The 24,547-nt window shown below is 40.3% G+C and overlaps 1 protein-coding gene across 1 annotated transcript in view; it reads right to left on the bottom strand.

Moving 5' to 3' along the window:
* TSG101 (tumor susceptibility 101) overlaps positions 1 to 24,547 on the bottom strand; it is a 35,674-nt gene that overhangs the window by 6,951 nt on the left and 4,176 nt on the right. The window contains exons 2-7 of the mRNA XM_058663269.1: positions 22,252 to 22,336; positions 21,490 to 21,555; positions 15,532 to 15,695; positions 10,008 to 10,134; positions 5,587 to 5,653; positions 2,214 to 2,305 (exon numbers count right to left, since the gene is read on the bottom strand). Of these exons, the coding sequence (XP_058519252.1) occupies positions 2,214 to 2,305; positions 5,587 to 5,653; positions 10,008 to 10,134; positions 15,532 to 15,695; positions 21,490 to 21,555; positions 22,252 to 22,336 (601 nt within the window). The remainder of the gene's footprint in view (positions 1 to 2,213; positions 2,306 to 5,586; positions 5,654 to 10,007; positions 10,135 to 15,531; positions 15,696 to 21,489; positions 21,556 to 22,251; positions 22,337 to 24,547) is intronic.

The following is a 24,547-nucleotide window of genomic DNA, read 5'->3' as shown; positions in this document are numbered from 1 at the left end:
AATATGAGTTTTGAGCCCAAAGATTTATGAAATGATGACTATTAAAGATGGTATCTAATTACCCATTTTACAGAAACACAGTAGTAGTGGAATTTAAAAACTTATTTCTTAAAGAACTTACAACCATCCTGATATTTTAATGGTTCTCAAGAGGAAAAAAACTTTTCTTCTAGAAATTGGCACCCAAATGACATGAATATGGTTATGCATTCAAATATGTGATCAACACACATAATAGTCCAATACTCCACTTATATGAATTAATAATAGCTTAGGGTCTTTTCCTAAGTAATTTGGAATTCCCACACACAACATACTAAAACTGCATGAAAGTTATTATTTATGGTCTAATGGATCGAGTTTAATGGATGTTTAATTTTCAAATACCTAATTTTAAAAATACACATTTAAATCCTAGCATTTACATTATATTTGCCTTAATAAAACATGTTAAGGCAAATGTGACCACATAGCAGTAAGCATGTCCTTCCCAAGACTCTCCAGCCAAAGCCATTAACATTTAAAATGGGAACAAAGACAGGCAGCAGCCACCTGGATGACAAAGGTCACAGTTCACATGAGGCTAGAAGTTGACAAGATCAGACCAACTGCTACTTTTACCACACTCAGGCCTTATTACATCTAAGCTTATTTTAACTTGAGGTATTTTCTGAAAAGAGCTGTAATAAAGATGTAAAATATGAAAGTCAAAAAAGAAAAAAGCCAGTGTTTTCCAAAGAAAAGCAAGGAATCCATTAAAGTTCCAAATCTGTTAACTACTTGTCACTGTGGAAATTGTTTATGTATAAACAAATAAAAAGATCTGATGGGAGAGTCTCATTTATTTCTCAATCACTATTCAAACTTTTTCCCCCTCAAACAGCTAATGAGCAATTTTAGTATATCCTTACTGGCTAAGTAAAGTGTGGCAAAGTATCACACTTGCCATGCACCCACGGTGACCTTTACCTACGGGGAGTTGGATTTCAGAAGTGCCCTTTTAATTCCAGATTAGCAACTGAAATCACACAGACTGAGAAACAAACCTAAGTAAGCCTCCTTTAAATATCAGGCAGAATGGATTATTATTTTTTTTAAAGATTTATGTATTTATTTGAAAGAGAGAGTAGCCACAGAGAGAGATCTTCCATCTATTGGTTCACTCCCCAGATGGCCTCAACATTAAGGGAATGGTGTGGGCTAGGCCAGGGATGAGCCACACTAAAGCCAAGAGCTTCCTTGGGGGCCTCTCACATGGATATAGGTGCCCAAGCTCTCAGACCATCATCTATTGCTTTTCCTAGGCCATTAGCAGGAAGCTGGATTGGAACAGTAACTACTTAGAAAGGGAAATGGAATGATGGAGGTTTAAGGCAAAGGGGAGTGTCACATGGTTTAGATGTAGTTTGTTCCTCAAGGACCCACGTGTTGTCAACTGATACCCGTGTCATGCCTTTGAAACCCCAGAACTGAGCTGGAGAAGTCTCTTCTCCCCTCATGAGCAGCTGCCTCAGGTATTTTGTTATGGCAAGAAAAAGCAGAGTAACACAGAGGATCTAAGGTAATGGGTGCAGACATTTGCCACAATGAAAGAATGAATACTGGCAGCTAAAATGGAGTTGAGAGTTCTTCAAGGTGATTTTATGACACCTTTTCACATAAAGTGATCCAGTAGAGAAACAAAATTCATAGAGAACTGCTGAAGTGATGCCCCTAAATAAGATGGAGGAGATAAGAGCTAGGGGAGAAACCAGATTCAGATACAACCAAACACAAAGCAAACATGGGAGGCGAATCTGTCAAGTTCTTCTAACGCTGTAATGTTCTGAGTTGAAGAAAACTATTTCTGGCAACTATAATGAGCAACGACTACTGTTCTATAATAATATGACTTACTTGCCCCACTCATATTAACCAATAGTGTGTTCTTCCCCTAACGACACTCATCTGTAAGTATCTGTCACTAGTTTAACACATTTAGGGCTTACCAATAAAAATATGTGACAAACAGGAAAGTGTTAACAATTTATTTGATTTCTTTTTATGCCTAGGTAAAAGAATCCTTTATGTGATGACAAGTCACTTACCATAAGTTTTGGGCTTTTCCTCTAAGAATGAGGAGTACTCTAAAATTTTACACGGGAAAGTGAAATGCATTTTTCATAAAAGGAGGCTCTGTTTATGCAGAGAAACAGAAGTTTTCAGTTACTCACCAACAGTGGTTACAGGAGGCTGGGAAGGGTACTGAGAACTTGTTGTAGCAGGATACGGTCCACCAGCTGGGTAAGGACAGCCAGGGTAACCACTAATGAAAAGAAAAGCCATTCAGTGTTAAGATGGTCCTACATTACAGTACCCTTTAAGAATCCCATTCAGGGGCCCGGCGGCGTGGCCTAGCTGCTAAAGTCCTAGCCTTGAACGCACCGGGATCCCATATGGGCACCAGTTCTAATCCCGGCAGCTCCACTTCCCATCCAGCTCCCTGCTTGTGGCCTGGGAAAGCAGTTGAGGACGGCCCAATGCATTGGGACCCTGCACTGGGAGACCCGGAAGAGGTTCCAGGTTCCCGGCTTCGGACCGTTGCGGCTCACCTGGGGAGTGAATCATCGGACGGAAGATCTTCCTCTCTGTCTCTCCTCCTCTCTGTATATCTGACTTTGTAATAAAATAAATAAATCTTTAAAAAAAAAAAATCCTATTCAGGAGGTTAGGCTTGACATACTGTTGTTTTACCCGTTAATGAATTTAGAGTTTTAGAGTTGTAAGTAATAACCTATAGAAATTTTATTAATGTTACTTGGCTTAAAGTGAATGGTCACCTGAAGGTTATTTTATAGTAGTAGAAAGCAGATGAGTGTTTTTTTATTTTTAATTTTTATCACGGTACAGTTTTGTAGATACAGGGCTGTTCCCCTCCCCTTCATCTTCCTTCCTCCCATCCCCCCATTGCTGCCCAGTTATCATTCACCAAATGATTACAGCAGTCTAGTCCCTTAGTAACAAAGATTAACTTTCTATTGTTTAATTGTATAATGACATGATTTCAACATGCGTTTCAAATAAAGGCCCAAAGTTTGCCTTTTGGGGCACTTGAATATCTGAATATTAGCACTAGAATATTTTAAAATGTCTAACATTTTCCCCTCAGTGTTCTCCTCACAGGCTGAATATTCTTAATTGCTTCAACCGTTCTTCATACGACATTTTTCATCTAATGCCTTTCCTCTGAATGTGTACTTGTCAGTATTTTCCTTAGAGTAGAAAAATAAAATGGAATGATTATTAGCCACCTTTTAGTTAGACAACAAATCTGAAATAAAGTTATTTTATCTACAACTGCTAATCATAACATTCACAATTCTGATCAATATGCCTTTTGAAAGCCCATTAAAATTACTGACCAAAGGGCCTGGAGCAGTAGCCTACTAGCTAAAGTTCTCGCTTTGCATGCACTGGGATCCCATATGCACACCAGTTTGTGTCCCAGCTGCTCCACTTGCATTCCAATTCCTTGCTTGTGCCCTGGGAAAGCAGTTGAGGAGAGACCAAAGCCTTGGGACCCTGCACCCATGTGGAGACCCAGAAGCAGCTCCTGGCTCCTCACTTTGGATCAACTCAACTCTGGCCATTGTAGCCACTTGGGGAGTGAACCAGCAGAAGGAAGATCTTTCTCTCTGTAAATCTGACACCACAATAAAAACAAATAAATCTTAAAAAAAAAAAAGAAGCTTTGGGAATGAAATGGTAAAAATCCATTGGAATTATAGTATTCACGCAGCAAGTGGTAAAAAAGGTTAAAAAAGAAAAATGCTAAGCGTTTCTGTTCTTAGTGTCACATGCTGGAGGCATATCTGTTTTTAGTCTCATTAGAAACCCATGTTGTAAGGTCAAAGGGAAATAATGTTAATCAGATTTCTGAATATGCCTTTTTGAAATTGGAGGTAACTTTTTTTTCTGTAGTTCCTCATTTTGTAGACCTTTTCAGACAATGTATGATTAAACTAGATTTTTCAGTAACTTGATATAAAATTCTTATAGACCTACAGTTATTAACAGGATTTCCTTTTCAGCTAGTTTTTCAGTTTCTCCTTTACAGCAATTCTCCGGGTTGAGAAGTAATGGTTGTTCTTGACGTTGGCACCTGGCCCAGCTGCTGACACTGGGTTACAATGCCCACATCCCACTCTGGAATGCCTGGGATCTGGCTTAAAGCTGCACTCTTGACTCTAGTTTCCTGCTTCTCCCTAGCAGGTGATGCTCAAGTGATTTGGTCCCTGCCAACCACCTGGGAGCCTAGGATTGCTCCCCAGTTTCTTGTTTAGGCCTAGTCCAGTCTCAAACTGCTGCAAGTACTTGGACAGTGACCCAGCAGATGATACTGGTCTCCCAGGAAACATTTAAAAAATTGAATGGTATCATGCTCTATCTTTGAAGATTACTAAACAATGTGCTTCATGTAGCATGGCTTTTTTGAAATTTTATTTAATTAAAAAACACAACCATTTATTTGAGGAAAAGAGAAAAATTCCATTTGCTGGTACATTCCACAAACACCTGAATGGTCAGGAGTGGGCCAGGCTGAAGCCAGGGGACAGAATTCAGTCTAGGTTTCACAAGTGGGTAGCAGGGACTCAAGCACTTGAGCAATCCCCTTTTGCTTTTAGACTGCACATTCACAGGAATGCCAGATGTAGAGGCTGGAAACATAGGCACTCTAATATGGGATACAGGTGTTTTAACTGCAAGGACTAATGCTAACCCCCTTTTTGGAAATTTTAAAGAGACCCACTCAACGTATGTATTTTTTAAACAATTTTATTTTCATTTTATTTGAAGGTACAAAAAGCAAGCACACCCACACAATCTTCCATCTACTTGTTCACTTCAAATGTCTGGAATAGATGGAACTGGGCCAAACTAAAGCCAGGAGCCCCATCTGACATTCCTTACAGGAACTCATGTAATCCCTCCCTGTGCTGGACCACGGCAGAAAGCTGGATTGGATTCTGAGAAGCCAGGACTTGTTCCAGCAATGTAGGCTGATTGTACCCCCACTTCCCAAACTTTTGTTTATTTGAAGGCATGGAGAGACAGAGCAAGCTCTCTCCATGTCATGTTGCTTGGTTTGAGTATGTGCCCCAAGGGTTCATTAATGTGGGTCCTTGAACACTCCACAAATTTCCTATATATTATGGGGAACCAATCGATAATCCACATGATGAGTCCGACTTGTCTCATACCTATTCACTGAGTGCGTAAGATGTTAAAAATGTTTTTTTTTTACTTAGCTGAATTTATTCTAACAGGTGTTAAATTAATGTTTCAGCAAAGATTTCAAGTTTAAAACCAATCAAGATTGTCTTTTTCCACTGCACCTTGTTCCTCTCTGGAAATAAACAACAGCATTTCTCCAGGCTAGAAAAGATTCCTTTTAAACTAAGCACACATACCATAAAATTATACCAAGTTTTATTTTATGCTAATTTTCAACTAAATCCATTTTAGTTAACAACTGTTAAGACATGATTTTTGATTCTAGAATGAACAGCAGGGCTTTTAATAAAATTAGTCAAGAGATTTCATTACCTGGGATTGGGAGGATATCCAGCTGGATATGCAGAGATCCCGCCTGGCATGCCTGGCATGTAGGAGGCTAAAAACACATTTTAATATTTTTAATAATGTGCATAGTCCTGAATATACAAGCTATTTATGAATAAGATATTCATCATTGTCAAACCAGCCAGGTTTCCTCCACTTAAAAAAATCCAAATCTCAACACCAAAACAAACACCAAGACAGTAACACCCCACTCATATTAGTATTTTATTTGAAGCAGTAAACATTTTCAGATCACATAATTATATTAAACATGAGTTACAACACCACTGGTAACAATTCCAACAAGGAATAACTGGCAAATAGGTCAACCAAAATGATTAGCTTCACAGGACTGCCAAAAAATCTATAACCCAACTGGTTCAATGTGAAATTTAGAGAAAGGTAATTCTGGCCTCCTTTAGTTCAAGGTCAGCTTCTTACAAAGTGACCTCTTTATTATGCTAAAGACATTGGACATTTAAAAAGACTATGCTGACCAATTTGCCCAGCTTGTTTTGTTGGCTTATTTAGGCACTTCAAAACATCTCAGGCTACTATGAGAAGTACTATATAAAACTTAGTCATTTAGATTAGTTAAAAGCATCATAGAAATACAAATAAATAAATAAATAAATAAATAAATAAATAAAAGTAAAATCTAATAAAGGTAAAGAATACTTTATACATTATTCAAAGAGAGTGCTAATGGTATACAGCGAGGACCAATGATGACAATAAGCTAAACCTATCAAAGAATTACTCATTTTAGTGTTAACTAGAACTCAGAATCAATGCTTCTTCAGTGAAACTTTCTCATTAATAAAGGATGAATTAGGCTTTTAATTCAAAAATTCTGGTGTCCTTTATGTGAAAGGAACCAGGAATTGAGTTGATCAAAAAACAAAAGACAAAAACTAGAATCCTTGGTAGGAATATGAACAAGCAAATATTGCTGCTGAGGTTTGTGAGAGGAGTGTTATTATGGGTCATCCAGGAAACAAAGCTAATATAAATCTAAGAGATGGAAAGGAACAAAAATGATGTAGCAGAGGAATGACAGATGAAAGCTTGAAAGAGGGGTGAAGTCTTCACGGAATGCGAATTCAAGAAGATATGACAAGTTATGGTGGACTTATACAAGAAGAGCCTTGGTGCGGTGGTTAAGACCCTGTTGGGGATGCTCATATTCTACATCTGAGTGCCTGGAGGTTGAGTTCTGGTTCTGCCTCCAATTCCAGTTTCCTACTGATGTGCACCCTGGGAAGCAACAGCTGATGGTTCAAGTGCCTGGGTTCCAGCAACTTAGGATAAAGTTCTGGATTGACTTTGTGGTTCCCCCTTCTGCCTGGCACAGCCTTGACTGTTCTAGGCATCTGGGGATCAAACCAATAGATGGAAGATCTTTTGTCTTGGCCTTCCAATCAATCAATCAATCAATCAATCAGTAAAATGATGGCCCAATGCAATAACTCAACTGGCTAACTCTCCCTTTGCAAGTACCAGGATCTCATATGGGTGCCAGTTCATGTCCCAGCTGCTTCATCTCTCATCCAGCTCCCTGCTTGAAGCCTGGAAAAGCAGTGGAGAATGACCAAAAGTCTTGGGATCTTGCACTCATGAGGGGAAATCTGGAAGAAGCTCCTGGCTTTGGATCGGCTCAACTCTAATGGGACCACCATTGGATCTGCAGCCCATCAAAAAATGACATGTTATTATGTAGTTCCTGACTGTATTTCAACTCTGGAAATTGCAGCAAGCATGACTCAGAGATGTCAAATAATGTAACAGGTGGGTCTCCTAGCAGCAGCAGCAACATTACCTAGAACTATAGGTTGAAACTGTTAATTCTAGTACTTATTTTGCTCTCAAAACCTTTTTTCTTAAAACACTATTTACAGGATTAGCACAATGTATCTATGAGTATAGATGTTGATTCTATTTGCAAAAATAATTTTAGAGCCAGAATAAAATGGAATGCCAAAATAAATAGTATATGGTGTCCTGTCAGGATTCAGCATGAGCCTTCACTTGCTGCCTCAACAGGCTCTGCCACAGCAGGAAGTTGGAATCAGGAGTGGTGCCAGGACCCAACTCAGGTACCTGGTTATGAGATGTGGGTGTCAAACTAGCACCTTAATTACTTGGTCAAACAGCTGTCTCTTCCCTTAACATTGTTTTTTTTTTTTTTAAAGATTTATTTTATTTTTATTACAAAGTCAGATATACTGAGAGGAGGAGAGACAGAGAGGAAGTGGAGCTGCCGGGATTAGAACCAGCAGCCATATGGGATCAAGGTGAGGACCTTAGCCACTAGGCCACACTGCCGAGCCCCTTAACATTGTTTTTAAACGTGATTCATAACTAGCTCAAAAGCCATCCTGTAAGATGTAAAAAGGTCTCAACAATCATAATAGTTTAAATTATTTTAAGTCTAATTGCCCAACTAGATATAATATTTACTCAAGTATCCAACCAAGGGTGTGTGTGTTTGTGTCTGTCTGTCTCTCGGGGGTAAAAATCATTTTCATTTCTCTGTAGTCATACCTAGCATTAGTTGGTATTTTTTAAATGTATAAAATACATTAAAACTGGGATGGAAAAGTAACAAAGTAGCCTTTCTCAGTAATTTTCTAAAATTATCTGTAGTATTTAAAGTGACTTTCAGTGAGTGAATACAAAAATGTAATAGTGACTACAGCACGGTCTTTTAGAATACTGAACTTTCAACATCAATGTCCTGAAGAAATTTAGAAGAAACAATATTGCTTAGGAAAGCTAATTTCTTGAAAGGTGCTTTTTGTCTTTTATTGCAGCCATCACTAGGGCTTCCCAGGGTCTGCATCAGCAAGCAGGGAGGTACAGTTGGAACAGGAGCTAAGACCAGACTTCCAAGTGGGACCTCATAATATGACACTCAATGCTCACTCCCCAGTTACCTTTGATTAAGACACTGGCTACATTATCTGAGCAAATAAATGACTGATGGGACTAGGAAGTATCTGGTATTTCAAACTTAAAGAAGCAATGTTCGGGCCTGGCGGCGTGGTCTAGTGGCTAAAGTCCTCGCCTTGAAAGCCCCGGGATCCCATATGGGCGCCGGTTCTAATCCCGGCAGCTCCACTTCCCATCCAGCTCCCTGCTTGTGGCCTGGGAAAGCAGTCGAGGACGGCCCAATGCATTGGGACCCTGCACCCGCGTGGGAGACCCGGAAGAGGTTCCAGGTTCCCGGCTTCAGTTCAGCGTGCACCAGCCCGTTGCGGCTCACTTGGGGAGTGAATCATCGGACGGAAGATCTTTCTCTCTGTCTCTCCTCCTCTGTGTATATCTTTGTAGCTATCTTTATTAAAAGATCCTAATCCTAAAACCAAGCTTATCACAGGAAGGTAGAGGAAAATGGAAATTTTTCTGTTATATTCCCATTCAGCTTATAAATTGAGATGCTCCTTCAGAAAGAACGGATTAAAATGAAAGAGAATGATTTGCAGTAAAAAAAAAAAATGCTCACATAATTTGTCTTATAAATTTGGCTAATTATAATTTTAAATAAAATTTACAAATAATTTACAACTCAAAACAGAAAGAAATAAACACTGATTTAGTAAAACCAAAACAAGAACAACCAACTCTATTATTCAGAACGAACTTAAAGTATTAGTAAGAATTATTTTTCAAAAAAGATAAAAGATATAATACCAGGTACTACAAAAAAAATTCATGGAAAATGGAATAAAAGGTAAGTTTTATTTTGGTGCAAAACTTATGAATTCCATGACTCCTAGTACAAACATGCATGAATTTCAACTATTTTTGCACCATAATAAACTTACCTTTAAGTGTATTTCACATGAACATTTTGAAGTGCCTTTGAAAATACCAACTGGGGAGGACTGGTATTACCTCCACGCTTCCCACCTTTCCACACAAAGTAAAATCATGAGTTGGCTGTATACAACAAGCACACTGAGAGCTAGATTTCCAAATTGTGTATACCCGGAATAGCTGAATATGAATGATTTGGTTGATAGTATAATTTTTATTTAGAACACTGATCCTGGAATTACAAAGAGAAAGAAGTCAGACTACTTTTCAGGTTATGTCTGCTTCCAAGCCGATTAAATAAAGGCTATTTCACAGCATGCACAATTAAAAAAATAACCTAGCTCTTTTTCAGCATTCTTTCTCCTCCACTCTGGAATTTAACAAATCCATGCTTAGATTACTACCCACAGACAGAAGCCCATGTGCCAGTCTTTGGTAGAAATCTGTACATGCAGATGTGGGGTCTCAGAATACCTCCAAAAATTCCACTAACTTGACATACTAAAAAGCAAAATAAAGCCATTAAAATTTTTTACAAGGCTTTCTGTGTTCTCTAAGTTTTAAAGTAAAGTCTCAGTTGTACTTACTATTTGGTGGTCCTGTTGCCTGGTAGGGTGGATAGGATGCTGAAGCAGCAGGACGAGAGAAAACTGGAGGCTCTTCTCCAAATACCACAATCATGACCTGAATAAGCCCCAACAAGTCTGACTGTGGCTAAAAATGGAAGAGAAATCCAAATCAACAAATTGAGTCACTTCCTAGGAAAAAGGAAGTCTAGCCATTTCTCATCACTTTGACAATTTTCTTTGAAGGACTTCAATCATGAAAATTCTGAAATACATTTAATAAACTTTGGGTGTATTAAATAATATTCACTTGTGGCCCTTGTTTCATTTTTAAAGACACGAGCCAGAGGAGTACACTGCGAAATTCAGACTGTGTTGCTTTTCATTTGACTACACAGAACCAACAAAACCTACTTTATTGTAAGCGGACAATTTAAGGATGCTGGTACAAAATCAGGGATTGATATAAACAATAATCCTAATAATACTTATGACCTTTTATAAATGACACTGTTAACTTGAAAACATATTCTTAACTTTTATTAAAGATAGTAATGTGAATATTAAAGTTATAGGTAGTTTCAAATTTAGGAATATACAAATTATTAAAGGGTCTTTCCTTTCAATAATAATTACAAAAAGAGTATCTTTTTTTTTTCCCAAAAAATAGTAGTAAACATTTTCTCAAATGTATACCAATGTCCATCACGCTTAGTGAAATAAATCAGTCCCCAAAAGGTAAGTGTGTTCTCTGATTTGTGACAACTAAACACATAGAGCACCAAAAAATGTAATCTGTGTGATATTAACATTCTGGGAGTTAACTGCTGTGGTCAGCCTGTGTCTATGCTCTTGAGTAACAGCAGCATTTCCACTTTTTTCTTCTACTCACTATGTTATACCTTTACACACCAGAATATTAACATAGTCTATAACCATGAAGTGAATGAATATGACACTGTAATAAGGGGAAAAAGAGGGAGGGATAAGGAAACAGCCCCTGTGCTTCTAAATCTGTATTGTGAAAAATGTGAAATCTATTCATTTTATATAGGTAAAAACAAATTATGAAATGGGCTGTTTTTTTCCTTGGCTGATTTCAAGCCTTTATTTTGTGTATGTCTCTTTTACATACTTCTCTTTCTTGAGTTCATCAGATTCTGAAGAACCACTAAGTCATTTTGGTCAGCTAACCACGTTCATTACTTGTTTCTGTTAAGAGTCAGTTATACCTTCAGACCAGAGATGGTCTCCCCAAGAAGCCGTTGAACTTATCTGGACAATAAGATGCTGGACTCTACGCTTGGTATATGCTTGCAATGAAAGAATCTCAACTGAACTTGAAATGTGGCAATGCAACAAGGTGGAGGAATGCACCATGGAGGGAGGGTTTGGGGAGGGGTGGGGGGAATCCCAGTGCCTATAAAACTGTGTCACATAATGCAATGTAATAAAATAGAGAGTCAGTTATAGGTTTCACCTTTCTAAAGAACCAAACTCACCTCTTTTGTTCACATTTTTATCTACCTATGAAAGATGACAGTAACATTTCCCAGAGCTTCCTGTGAAAGATCTGATGATTCTCCCTGTTTCAGTATCTTTCTCCTGTTTGAGCATTTGTGAGTGTATATGCTTAACAGGGGAATGACATGTCCAAGATCTGTGAATACTTAAAGGTATGATTTGTGGATGGTGGGTGGTATATAGAGTGGTCACTGCAACAATTTGCTCTAATAGGTAATAATAGCTTTTTACTTCAAGAACACTCAGAAACGAAATCACAGCCTCATGCAAACTCTTAAAAATTAGAATAGTTCACACACCATAAAATTTATTCACTTAAAGCAAACCAGTTTAGTGGGTTTTAGTATACTAACAAAGCTGTGCAATTATCATCATCATAAGTCCAGAGCATTTTATTTCAAAAAGAAACCCCAGGGGCTGATACAGTGGCTCAGCAAGCTAATCCTCCACATATGCCAGTTTCTGTCTCAGCTCCTCCACTTTTGGGCCGGCTCCCTGCTTGTGAACTGGGACAGCAGTAGGAGGATGGGTAAAGTCCTTGGACCCTGCAGAGACCTGGAGGGAGCGCCCGGCTTCAGAATGGCTCAGCACCAGTAACTGCAGCCATTTGGGGTGTGAACCAGCAGATGGAAGATTTCCCTCTCTGTAAATCTGCCTTTCAAATAAAGACAAATCTTTGGGGGCGGGGAAAGAAAAAAGAGAACTCCACACTCTATTTTTTTCTCCATGGATTTGCCTTTTCTGGATGCTTCATATAAACATTTCATATCATAAAACATGTAGCCCTTTGTGTCTGGTTTCTTTAACAGAGTTCATCCATACTGTAATATGAATCATTTCTTCACTTACACATTCTTGTAACTGTAGCTTTGTTAAGGCAATTTGTATTTTAATTCGTTATCACGCAATTTCTTTAACACAGTTCTTTTGAAGAAAATTAACCTCATCTATAGGTAATACAGGTATTTCTAGGTCTATTATAAAGCAACAGGGCATGAATTCAAACTAATTTAGAACTATTTTGCTGACTAGTTTGATATAGGATATGAAAAGAGGAGTAAGAACACTGCAGCAATTTTAGCTGCAATAATGAAGGATCAATTTAAACACAATATTTTTATATAATTGCCTTTTCACACAAAACCCTGCAGACTTTCACTTGTTTGTTTTTCCAATAAGCAAAGAGAGATCAGATTTGATATTCTAGGTAGTACATGACAGATCATCCAGGATTAGGATTAATAAGCTCATCCCTCCTACCAAAGTCAGCTGCCAATATTGTTCTTACTAGAGCTGTGAAATGTACATATAGCAATGTAAATATGACTTTGAATAGTAACAATAAAGAAAATACCTGTGCAACCATCATTCAAGATAAGAAAACGACTGCCAATAACAGATGTTTAAAGGAAACTACTTCTTTTTAACGACAGCCAATCTGGGACCGGTGCAGTAACCTAGTGGCGAAAGTCCTTGCTTTGCATGCACCAGGTCTGATACGGGCGCCAGTTCTGTCCTGGATGCACAACCACTTCTCTTCCAGGTCCTTGCTTGTGGCCTGGGAAAGCAGCAGAGGATGGCCCAAAGTCTTGAGACCCTGCATCCATGTGGTGGACCCAGACGCCTGGCTCCTGGCTTCAGACTGGCTCAGCTCCAGCCACTGTGGCCACCTGGGGAGTGAATCAGTCAATGGAAGATCTTTCCCTCTGTCTTTCCTTCTCTTGTAACCTTGACTTTCCAATAAAAATAAATAAATCTTAAAAAAAAAGGAAATAAGTCTTACTTTAATTGAGCTCTATTTAAAAAAAGTCAATCTTTTGCTTTACTTTAAGCATACTACCTTTTTTTTAAAGATTTATTATTTTTATTACAAAGTCAGATATACAGAGAGAGGAGGAGAGACAGAGAGGAAGATCTTTCGTCCGATGATTCACTCCCCAAGTGAGCCGCAACGGGCTGGTGCGCGCCGATCCGAAGCCGGGAACCAGGAACCTCTTCCAGGTCTCCCATGCAGGTGCACGGTTCCAATGCATTGGGCCGTCCTCGACTGCTTTCCCAGGCCACAAGCAGGGAGCTGGATGGGAAGTGGAGCTGCTGGGATTAGAACCGGCGCCCATATGGGATCCTGGGGCTTTCAAGGCGAGCACTTTAGCAGCTAGGCCACGTCGCTGGGCCCCATACTACCTTTTGAATGAGCTCCTAAACATGTTTAATTTTGTCTGTTTTTGATATGCATACAGACAATATGAAACTACATATTCCATAAATACTTGTGTCTTTTGTTCAGCAGTGTTGTGAAATTCCTTTTTATTTTGTCTGGGGCGACACTGGGATCCCACATGGGCATTAGTTATACTCCCAGCAGCTTACTTCCAATTCAGCTCTGTTTATGGCTTGGGAAAGCAATGAACCATAGCCCAAGTCCCTGGACCCCCACACTCACGTGGGAGACCTGGAAGAAGCTCCTGGCTCCCAGCTTTGGATCAGCTCAGCTCTGGCTGTTGCGGCTATTTGGGGAGCAAACCAGCCACTGGAAGACCTTCTCTCTCCGTAAAAATCTGCCTTCCAAATAAAAATAAACCTTTAAAAAGATTCACTTTTATCAAAGGAGTTAAGTCAGTCAACTATAGTACAAAGACTTCATAAAAACTGTATAGCAAGGATTTGCCCTCTCCTTGTGCAGTAAGATATATTAGATTCACTTTAATAAAATCACACTAAGCTTGTAAAGCTCACTCTCTCCTAGGATATGTTCCTCCAATGGCATCAACTAAGAAGCCTCCACTTGTCTCCTCAACCCAGTGCTGCTTAGAAGCTGGCTGTGTTCTTCAGAGGCTTTCTGTGAAGCGTCTCAGCATTTTGATAACATAGGAATTCAGCTTATCTGCTGAGGGTCGAGGAAGGCAAGACTTAGAGGATCAACTAACTCAGCTCTGTGTGACTTCCTTTCTTCCTCAAATCCTGGATCCTGAAGTCCAGGATTAATAAACAGAACAGCAAGTTTGGTCCTTGCAGCCCTGAGAGATTGCTAGAAACTCCCAAGTTCCTCTGCTTCTAAGCTAGGGCACTCTGCCCAGATTCTTAGCCTCTCAGCTACAAGAATCAGTAAATATTCCTATGAGAAAAATTACTGGCAGGATATTGACTCTTTGCAGCTCTGTTCTCTATACATATGCTGCCCCTTCAAGTCTTAACAGCACATCAACTTTCCAAAGCCTTCCAAATACAAAACCTTTATTATTTCGTCTGGCTTCCTTTGTTATTTTTGATGTGGACATTGGTCTGCCACAATAATAGCATGAGACAGAAACAGAACTTCCCTACTATTATTCTTAGAAAGAACACTTTGAAAAAAAAAAAAAAAAAAAGAAAGAAAAAGAAAGAACACTTTGGGCAGGGAGATCTGAGTTCCACAGAAATGTTCCACCAATATCATATTTAAAAAAATGCACTTTCCACTATGTGAATCCTATTTATTTTTAAAGTTTTAACTCAAGCAAATAAAACAGTGCGGCCCTTGCGCAGTAGCCTAGCAGCTAAAGTCCTCCTTGCATGCACCGCAATCCCATATGGGCGCCAGTTTGAATCCTGGCAGCCCTGCTTCCCATCCAGCTCCCTGCTTGTGGCCTGGGAAAGCAGTCGAGGATGCCCCAAAGCCTTGGGACCCTGCACCCATGTGGGAGGCTTGGAAGAGGCTCCTGACTCCTGGCTTCGGATCGGCGCAGCTTTTGCCAATTCAGATGATTCACTGAGGAGTGAATCATCAGACAGAAGATCTTCCTCTCTGTATATCTGACTTTCCAATAAAAACAAATAAATACATCTTTTTTTTTAAAGTGCATATTTATTTTGTAAGCTGCAAAGTACTTTTACAAATATTTTTTTCTAACAACCCTCAATTCAGTATTAAGTGCATTTATCTATCCTGCTTGAAATCTTCCATATGAGTAAACAAGAAGTTGATGTCAGTGAGCAAAACATATAAAAAGCAGTGAATTCAAAGGACACAAGTTGTACTTACATGTTTCCATTCATGTAGATAAGGAAGATATATCTTCCCATTTGCATCAACATGCTTTCCTGTTTTAATAGTCATTGAACTAGTAGGTTTAACAAAACAGATAGGGGGATTATACGGGTATGTGTCCAGCAGCCACAGGCATATTGGAATATTATATGTATTACCTGAGAGAGAAAGAGAAACTTCAGTTGTATTATTTTTTATTATTTTCAATTTTAGTTTCATAGGTGAGGTAGAGAACTATAAACAATTGAAAAACTACAACACACATTGTGCTTGAAGCTCTGTTTTATACCAGTTTTTAAATTCTCAGTTTGCAAAATACATGAATAGAATGAAAGAGCTAACTGATCACTACCCTACTAGTGTCTACTTGCTGTTGTAAAAAATCATTCACAAATTGTTTAAGCTATCTGAAAAGTAGGGAGAGCGCAAACAAGCACGCCAGACACAAATCTTCATCTGCTGCTTCATTCTCCAGGGACCTCCAATAGCCACGGGCAGGCCGGGCTTAAGCAAGAATGCAAAACCCCACTGTGTTTCCCACATGGGCAGCAGAACCCAAGTACTCAGACATCATCTGCTGCCTCCCAGAATGTGTGTTACCAGGAAGCTGAACTGGAAGTGGAACAGTTTGGACTTCAACTAGTCATTCCTACAAGAGACAGCAGTATATAAAGGCCACTGTGCCATGTTCTTAACCCGTAAGTTATCTTCTCACTCAATACATCCTTGAAAGCAGTCAAGGACGGCCCAAGCCTTGGGACTCTGTACCCGTGTGGGCAACCCAGAAGAGGGTCCTGGTTCCTGACTTCAGACTGGCTCAGCTCAAGCTGTTGTGGCTGCTTGGGGAGTGAACCATCGAACAGAAGCTCTTCCTCTTTTTCTCTCCTCCTCTGTATATATCTGATGTTCCAATAAAAACAAATTTTAAAAAAAGTGGGCCTGGCACAATAGCATAGTGGTTAAAGTCCTTGTCTTGACGCGCTGGGATCCATATGGGCACCAGTTCTAATCCCAGAGGCCCTGCTTCCCATCCAGCTCCCTGCTTGTGGCCTGGGAAAGCAGTCGAGGACAGCCCAAAACCTTGAGATCCTGCACCCTCATGGGAGACCCGGAAGAGCTCTGGCTTCGGATTTGTTCAGCTCCAGCCTTTGCTGCGGCTTGGGGAGTGAACCATCGGATGGAAGATCTTCCTCTCTGTCTCTCCTCCTCTCTGTATATCTGCCTTTCCAATAAAAATAAATAAATCTTTTTTTTTTTTAAATGACAGAACAATATAGACTTGCTTGCCAAAAGCCAGATTATAAAACCTGATTCTTGGGGCTGGCACTATGGTGCGCTGGGGTAAGCCAATTTTTTGGGATGTCTGCATCTAATGCCTATTTTGTGGCTTCTGAATCAGCTTCCTGTTAATGCAATGTCTGGGAGGCAGCAAATGATGGCTCAAGAACTTAGGCCCTTGCTACCCACATCGGAAACCAGTTGGAATTCCTGGCTTTAGCCTGGCCTAATGCTGGTTGTTGCAGACACTGGGATGTGAATCAGTAGATGAAAAATCTGTCTCTCCTTCCCTGCCACTCTACTTTTTATATAATTAAATAAATAGGGCCTGGCCAATGGCTCAACTGGCTAAATCCTCTTATTTGCAAGTGCTGGGATCCCATATGGGCACTGGACCATGTCCCAGCTGCTCCACTTCTCATCCAGTTCCATGCCTGTGGTTGGGAAAGCAGGTAAGGAGGTCCAAAGCCTTGGCACCCTGCACCCATGTGGGAGACCTGGAAGAAACTCCTGGCTCCTGGTTTTGGATCGGCTCAGCTCCAGCCACTGTGTTCATGTGGGGAGTGAAATAGTGGATAGAAGATTCTTATGTATCTCCTTCTCTTTAAATCTACCTTTCCAATAAAAATAAATCAATCTTTAAAATAAATACATAAAACATGAAAAACAGAAAGACCAACTAAACAGATGCTGATATCCCATAATTAACCAAAGCATGTGCTATGTTCATGGAAGTTATTCAGAAGCACTAATTTTGGTTTTTGTAGTATAATCTGTCTCCATTGTGAAATTTATTTATTTTTATTGGAAAAGCAGATCAGATTTACAGAGAGCAGGAGAGACAGATAAGCACCTTCCATCCACTGGTTCCCTCTCCAAATGGCCATAATGGCTGGAGCTGAACCCGTCCAAAGCCACAGAACAGGAGCTTTTTCCATTTCTCTCACTTGGGTGCAGGGTCCCAAGACTTTTGGTCATTCCCTACTGCTGTTCAGGCCATAAACAGTGAGATGGATAGAGTGTGCAGCCGCTGGGACACTACCTGGCTAGTACCCATATGAGACCCCGGTACTTGCACGGTAAGGATTTAGTTATTGAATCATCGCAGCAGGCCCTCAATTGAGAAATTTAACTATATACTACCAAAAAGTGTTTCAAATGATCAAGAGAGCAAATTCATTCAGCATGTCTTTTCTTATGATGTTCAAAGCCCAAGTCATTTGAATCACCTAACATAATTTACATACCTCTTTTCCCCTTCGATTCAGTTTTACCACATGTAAATACATATACAGATATTTCACCTCAGCCAGTTGTGGGATTTTGAATTATATTTTAATTGTTACCCCAATTATTTTCATTTGTTTTATGAAAATGAAGAATTCCCCAGAATAACAGACTTGTGAACTAAGCCATATGGGAGCAGCTGATGGAACAGAAAATGTTTAGTTAGAATTTATACGTAAGCAAACACTCACAATCACAATACCCACTTCCCTGGCCAGATTCATTTCCTGAGGGTGATGACAAAGGCAAAGTCACTCAGCTTGGATTTTACTCCCTAAACTTATCCTACCTGCTTTACAGAGTGCCGATGCTCAATTATTTTGAACTCCACCTGGAATGTATGCCTGGTGACGAATAGCTGACTCATCTTTGAATAGCAAGCTCTGTCTCATTTTCTCAGTGATCCTCCCATGTGGCCTGGTGCACCTCTGTAACCTCTCAGCACCCTTGACATTATTCTATGGCTGTTAGAGAGCAGTACAAACATCTGCAATTTCCTGTTTCTCCTATTAGAGCTCTTGCCAGAGAAGGTACATCTTTATTTACTTTTGTATCTCCACAGCTCCTCTCCCTACTGGCTCATATAGATGAGGCACTACATGGAATAAATGGGCAAATTATAGGGACATAGGGCACATTAGTCACCAGCAATAATTAACAAACAGAACTATCTAGAAACAAACAGCATTATGAAGCTGAATGCTTCTTTATCAATGTCAATTAAGTATTCCAGCAGGAGATAACCGACTGGCTAAGAGAAACGAACTATGCAACAAGCACATGTTCTTATAGCTCCCAGCTGCTGGTTCACTTCCCAAATGCTGCAAAGGTTAAGGCTGTGGTTGAAGCTAGGATCCAGGAAGGCTATGCAGCTCTCCTGCATGGGTGGTAGGATCTCAACTATTTGAGCTATCCCAGGGTCTGCATTTGCAGAAAGGTGAAGGCAGAAGGTGGTGCCTGAAATGAACCGAGGATCTCAGACATGGGACGTGGGCATCTTAGCCATCAGGATAAATGCATACCCCCAAATCACAGTTACTTTAAGTGAAAAAAAAAAAGTATTATTTATTTGAGAAACAGAATGAGCACTCCCATCCACTGGTTCACTCTGCAAATGGCTGTAACAGCCTGGACTTGACTGACGTTGGGAGCCAGGAACTCAACCGCATCTCCCACGTGAGAGGCAGGAACCCAATTATTTTAGCCATCACTGTTGGCTTCCATGGCATTCAGTAGCAATAAGGAGCCAGAACTGGGAGTCAAATCCAGGAATCACAATGTGGGCTAAAAGTTTCCTAACTGGTGTCTTAACCACCAGGCCACACATCTGCTCCACTAGCTACTTTTAACAGCCCTTTTATTATATACTAGGCTCCTGTGTCCAGTTCTTTATAAACATTATAATAATAGTTTAATTGCTCCTGATGTGGGCACCATTATTCAAACGTTATAGATGTTCACTGATCACAGAGAACTCATAACTAAGTGTTCTGACATAAAGGTCTCTTAATTGCTATATTATATAGCTTCCCGTTGTTAAGAAGTCTGAATGATACAGGAAGCTGAATAGAAGGCATCTAAGACCCTTTTTCAGTTCTAAGATTCTTTGAGTCTATGAACTATTAAATTTACCCAGTGCACGTGGGCTTTTGCTTGTTGACATATCTTGAGTAAACAAGTTTTAAGAAAGGGAAGAGTATCTGGTGCACTGATTCAGATACCACTTGAGACATCTGGAGAAACTACGCTCGAGTCCTGGGTTAGAGTCCCAGCTCCGTTTCTCTCTCTCTCTTTTTTGTTTTTTTTGAATTTTTAATTTTTGAATTATGTGGTATAATTTCGTATAGACTGCGATTCCCCCCCAAACTCCCACCCCTGACAGGTTTTCCCCATTTTACTACAATGGTATAGTCCTTCATAAGAAAGCACCAGCTCCATTTCCGATTCCAGCTTCTTGCTAATGTACACCCTGGGAGGCAGAAGATAATGCCTGAGGATCTTGGGTCTTTGCCATTCAAAAAGGAAACACAGACTGACTTCTTGGGGTCTGGTTTGGGCTTGGACAAGTCAGGAGGCTGTGGGTAAACAGGGAATAAACAAGCAGATGGAAGATCTCTGCTTGTGTGCTCTGCATTGACATAGCGAATTGCTGCTACCATATGACTATCAATGACAAGTTAGTATTTGGAGTGGGCATTGTGATACAGTGGATTAAGCTGCTGCTTGGGAATGCCTGCAGCCTATATCAAGTCAGTTTGAGTTCCAACTACTGTACTTCTCATACAGCTTCTCACTAATGTGTCTGGGGAGGCAGCAGAAGGTGGGTGAAGTACCTGGGCACCTGACGCCCACAGGAGAAACCCAGACAGAGTCCAGGTTCCTGGCTTTGATCCAGTCTACCTTTGGCTGTTGCAGTGTTTGGAAGTAAACCAACAGATGGAAGATATCCCCCTCTTTCTTGTTCTGCCTTCCAAGTAGACAAAAATAAACAAACATTAAAGAACAGAAAAACCTCAGAAGGCTAGAAACTCTAAAAGCCACAAGAAAGTTTATTGTAATTCTCTGGCACCATATGGAGGGTCTTCAAAGGTACATGGAAAATGGGCGTGGCGTAGTAGCCTAGGGGCTAAAGTCCTTGTTTTGCATGTGCGGAATCCCATATGGGCGCCAGTTCATGTCCCAGCAGCTCCCACTTCCCTTCCAACTCCCTGCTTGTGGCCTGGGAAAGCAGTAGAGGATGGATTAAATCCTTGGAACCCTGTGCCTGCATGGGAGTACTAGAAGAAGCTCCCAGCTCCTGGCTCCTATCTCTGAACTGGCTAGGATCTGTTCATTGCAGCCACTGGGGGAGTAAATCAATGGACAAAAGAGCTGACTTTCTAATAAAAATCAATAGATCTTTAAAAAAAAGTTTAAAGAACTGCATGTCTTTCAAAAATTTTTGTACCAAAGTAAACTTATCTTTTAAATCCATTTTTGTTAATTCTTTGAAGCAACCTTGTATTTATTACGTAATCAAAATGTATCAGGAACCAGCAAGTTGGTGCAATGAGCTAATCTTCCACCTACAGTACTGGCATCCCATATGGATTCTGGTTCAAGTCCCAGCTTCTCCACTTCCGATTCAGCTCTCTGCTAATGGCATGGGAAAACAATGAAGGATGACCCAAGTCCTTGGGTCTCTGCACCCATGTGGGAGACTTGGAAGAAGCCCAGCTCTGTCAGTTGTGGGCATCTGGGGAATGAACAGCAGATGGATGATCTCTCTGTCCGTCCCTCGTTCTCTCCATAACTCTTTCAAGTAAAATAAATAAATTAAAAAAAAAATCTGTCTAAAAAAAAAAAAAAAAAAAAAAAAACAGGCACAGAAACTACAAACTTATTTACCTCTGTAAGGCACAGGAATTGTTCCAGTGAGGTTCATCAGTTCTTTGGAACTGCCGTCATTGAAAACTGAAAGAAAAGATCAGGGATGTAATCATGAGCATTTTAACAGACGCTTTTATAAGTTATTCTTTTAGAAACACTGGCTAAAATTCATTACTGTGCTTGAAAGGAGATAACTTGCTAATGCATCATCCATTCCGTCCAGTAATAAAGAATCCTTTGTTGACTCACTCAATGGGATCAACTGGGAAAGATTATAAGAAAAGATGCTTTGAATACTTGGAAAAATGGATGTGTGTGTTACTGGCCCAGTAAACTGAAGCTCTTGGTCTCTGCGGACATGACCAAACATATTTAAAAATGATACTACCAAATGATACTAAATACTAATCTAATATCTATGGTTTAGAAATTGTCAGTCTTTTTCTCCATCCAGTCATTCTCAATTTCAATGTAGTATTAAACCACAGAATTAAAATAAGTAGTTTTGATAAATATAGACAAGTCTATGCATAACACTTAGGAAAATGGTGGACCAGATTACACTTAAAATTGTCTCCTATGTTTAAATTTGCATAGTTCTAGGTTAGAGCATTTCTTCAAAAACGAACATATTATTATTGAATTTTATAATTTCCTATTCCCCAACACTTTCATCATGTAGAAGTTTTGTCCTACAACTTAAAAACCAGCCAACTTGACAATGTTCTTGAACAAAATAAATAAAGTCAACAGTACTGAGTATTCTGATTGCAAACTCACCATATGAATCCAGCACAGGTTTGAGATCTTTGTAGAGATTAATAACATTGGCAGTTTCACGTACAGTTAGGTCTCTGTATTTGTACTGAAAGGCAAATCATACAAAATTTTTTTTAATGATTTATTCATTTTTTTATTACAGCCAGATATACAGAAAGGAGGAGAGACAGAGAGAAAGATCTTCCGTCTGATGATTCACTCCCCAAGTGAGCCACAACGGGCCGGTGCACGCCGATCCGAAGCCGGGAACCCGGAACCCCATCCAGGTCTCCCACGCGGGTGCAGGGTCCCAATACACTGGGCCCTCCTCAACTGCTTTCCCAGGCCACAAGCAGGGAGCTGGATGGGAAGTGGAGTTGCCGGGATTAGAACCGGCGCCCATATGGGATCCCGGGGCTTTCAAGGTGAGGACTTTAGCCGCTAGGCCACGCCGTCAGGCCAAATCATACAAAATTTTTAAAAAATTAGTTTAAAATTCTATTTTCCACAGAGCACTCTTAAGATGTGGAAATCAGAAGTCTTGACCCTCATCTGATCATAGGACACTGGTGTTCAATGGCTGACACGTACCACGTATACACACAATTTCTCTCAGCTTTTAGTGCTTCCCTAGTTTTTTTTTTTTTTTAAGATTTATTTATTTATTGGAAAATCAGATATACAGAGAGGAGGAGAGACAGAGAGAATGATCTTCGGTCCAATGATTCACTCCCCAAGTGGCCACAAGGGTTGGAGCTGAGCCAATCCAAAGCCAGGAGCCAGGAACCCCCTCCAGGTCTCCCATGCAGGTGCAGGGTCCCAAGGCTTTGGGCCCTCCTCGATTGTTTTCCCAGGCCACAAGCAGGGAGCTGGATGGGAAGCAGGACTGCCGGGATTAGAACCGGCGCCCATATGGATCCCGGGCATTCAAGGCAAGGACTTTAACCACTATGCTATTGTGTGGGGCCCCAGTGCTTCCCTCTTAAGATGCAGCAGTCACTTATTCCAGTAAGATTCCAATATGCAGGTCAGACATCAAGGAACTAATAATAGTTAAGGTTAGTTAATAGAACTTCCAAAACAATTAGGATCAATAATTTTAAGGAAAGGAAAAAAAATGGTACTGTAACCACAAAACCAAAGCTCTTAGGAGTAACACAGAATGTATAATACCGAATTAGAACAGACAGATAGATTACAATATAAAGCGAAAGAAATCTAACAGAGTGGGGCCCAGCATGATGGTTCAGTGGGTAAATCCTTGCTTTGCACACGCCAGGATCCCAAAAAGGCAATGATTTGTGTCCTGGCTGTTCTGTTTCCCATCCAGCTCCCTGCTTGTGGCCTAGGAAAGCAGAAGAGGATGGCTCAAAGCCTTGGGACGCTGCACATGTGTGGGAGACCTGGAAGAAGCTCCTGGCTTCAGATCAGCTTGGCTCCAGCCATCGAGCCCACTTGGTGAGTGAACCAATGGATGAAAGATCTTTCTGTAAATCTGCCTTTCTAATAAAAATCAATAAATTTTGAAAAAAAGAAAGAAGTCTAACCGAACCAAAAAGAGTGACAGAGAATGAGAGAAAATACAAGAAAAATTAGGAAGTAAATTCAAGATGTCTATTCTTGAGAATTTTTGTTCTCCCTTTACCCCACAGTGCCACTTTTTCCACACTGTGGGATCAGTTCCGTCAGTATACAGGCAGACTTCTTTTTTTTCCCATGTTATTTAAAAAAGCAAACCTATTACTGAGCTCTCATGTATTTTTGGTTATTACATTTTTCTCAGTTCCTTTTTGTGGAAAAAAGTCATGCGCAAGCTGCTTACATTTGTTGTCTTTGCGCTCTTTCTATATATTTTTTTCTTTTTTAAGATTTACTTATTTTCATTGGAAAGGCAGAAATACAGAGAGAAGGAGATAAAGATCTTCTTTCCACTGATTTACTCCTCAACTGATCTCAACCGCCATAGCTGAGCTGATCAGTAGTCAGAAGACAGGAATCTCTTCCGGGTCTCCCACATGGTGCAGGGTCCCAAGGCTTTGGGCTGTCCTCCACTGCTTTCCCAGGCCACTAGCAGGAAGCTGGATGGGAAGCCAAGCATCCAGGACACAAACCAGTTTCTATATGGGATCCCAGCACATGCAAGGAAAGGACTTTAGCCACTAGGCTACCATGCCAGGCCCTACACTTTCTTTTTAAAACCTTAAGACAGGGCCTGGCGGCATGGCCTAGCAGCTGAAGTCCTCGCCTTGAACGCACCGGATCCCATATGGTGCCGGTTCTTATCCCAGCAACTCCACTTCCCATCCAGCTCCCTGCT

Source organism: Ochotona princeps, chromosome 4 (genome assembly GCF_030435755.1).
Source record: "Ochotona princeps isolate mOchPri1 chromosome 4, mOchPri1.hap1, whole genome shotgun sequence".
NCBI lineage: Eukaryota > Metazoa > Chordata > Mammalia > Lagomorpha > Ochotonidae > Ochotona > Ochotona princeps.
This window is presented reverse-complemented; position numbering and strand designations above follow the sequence as displayed.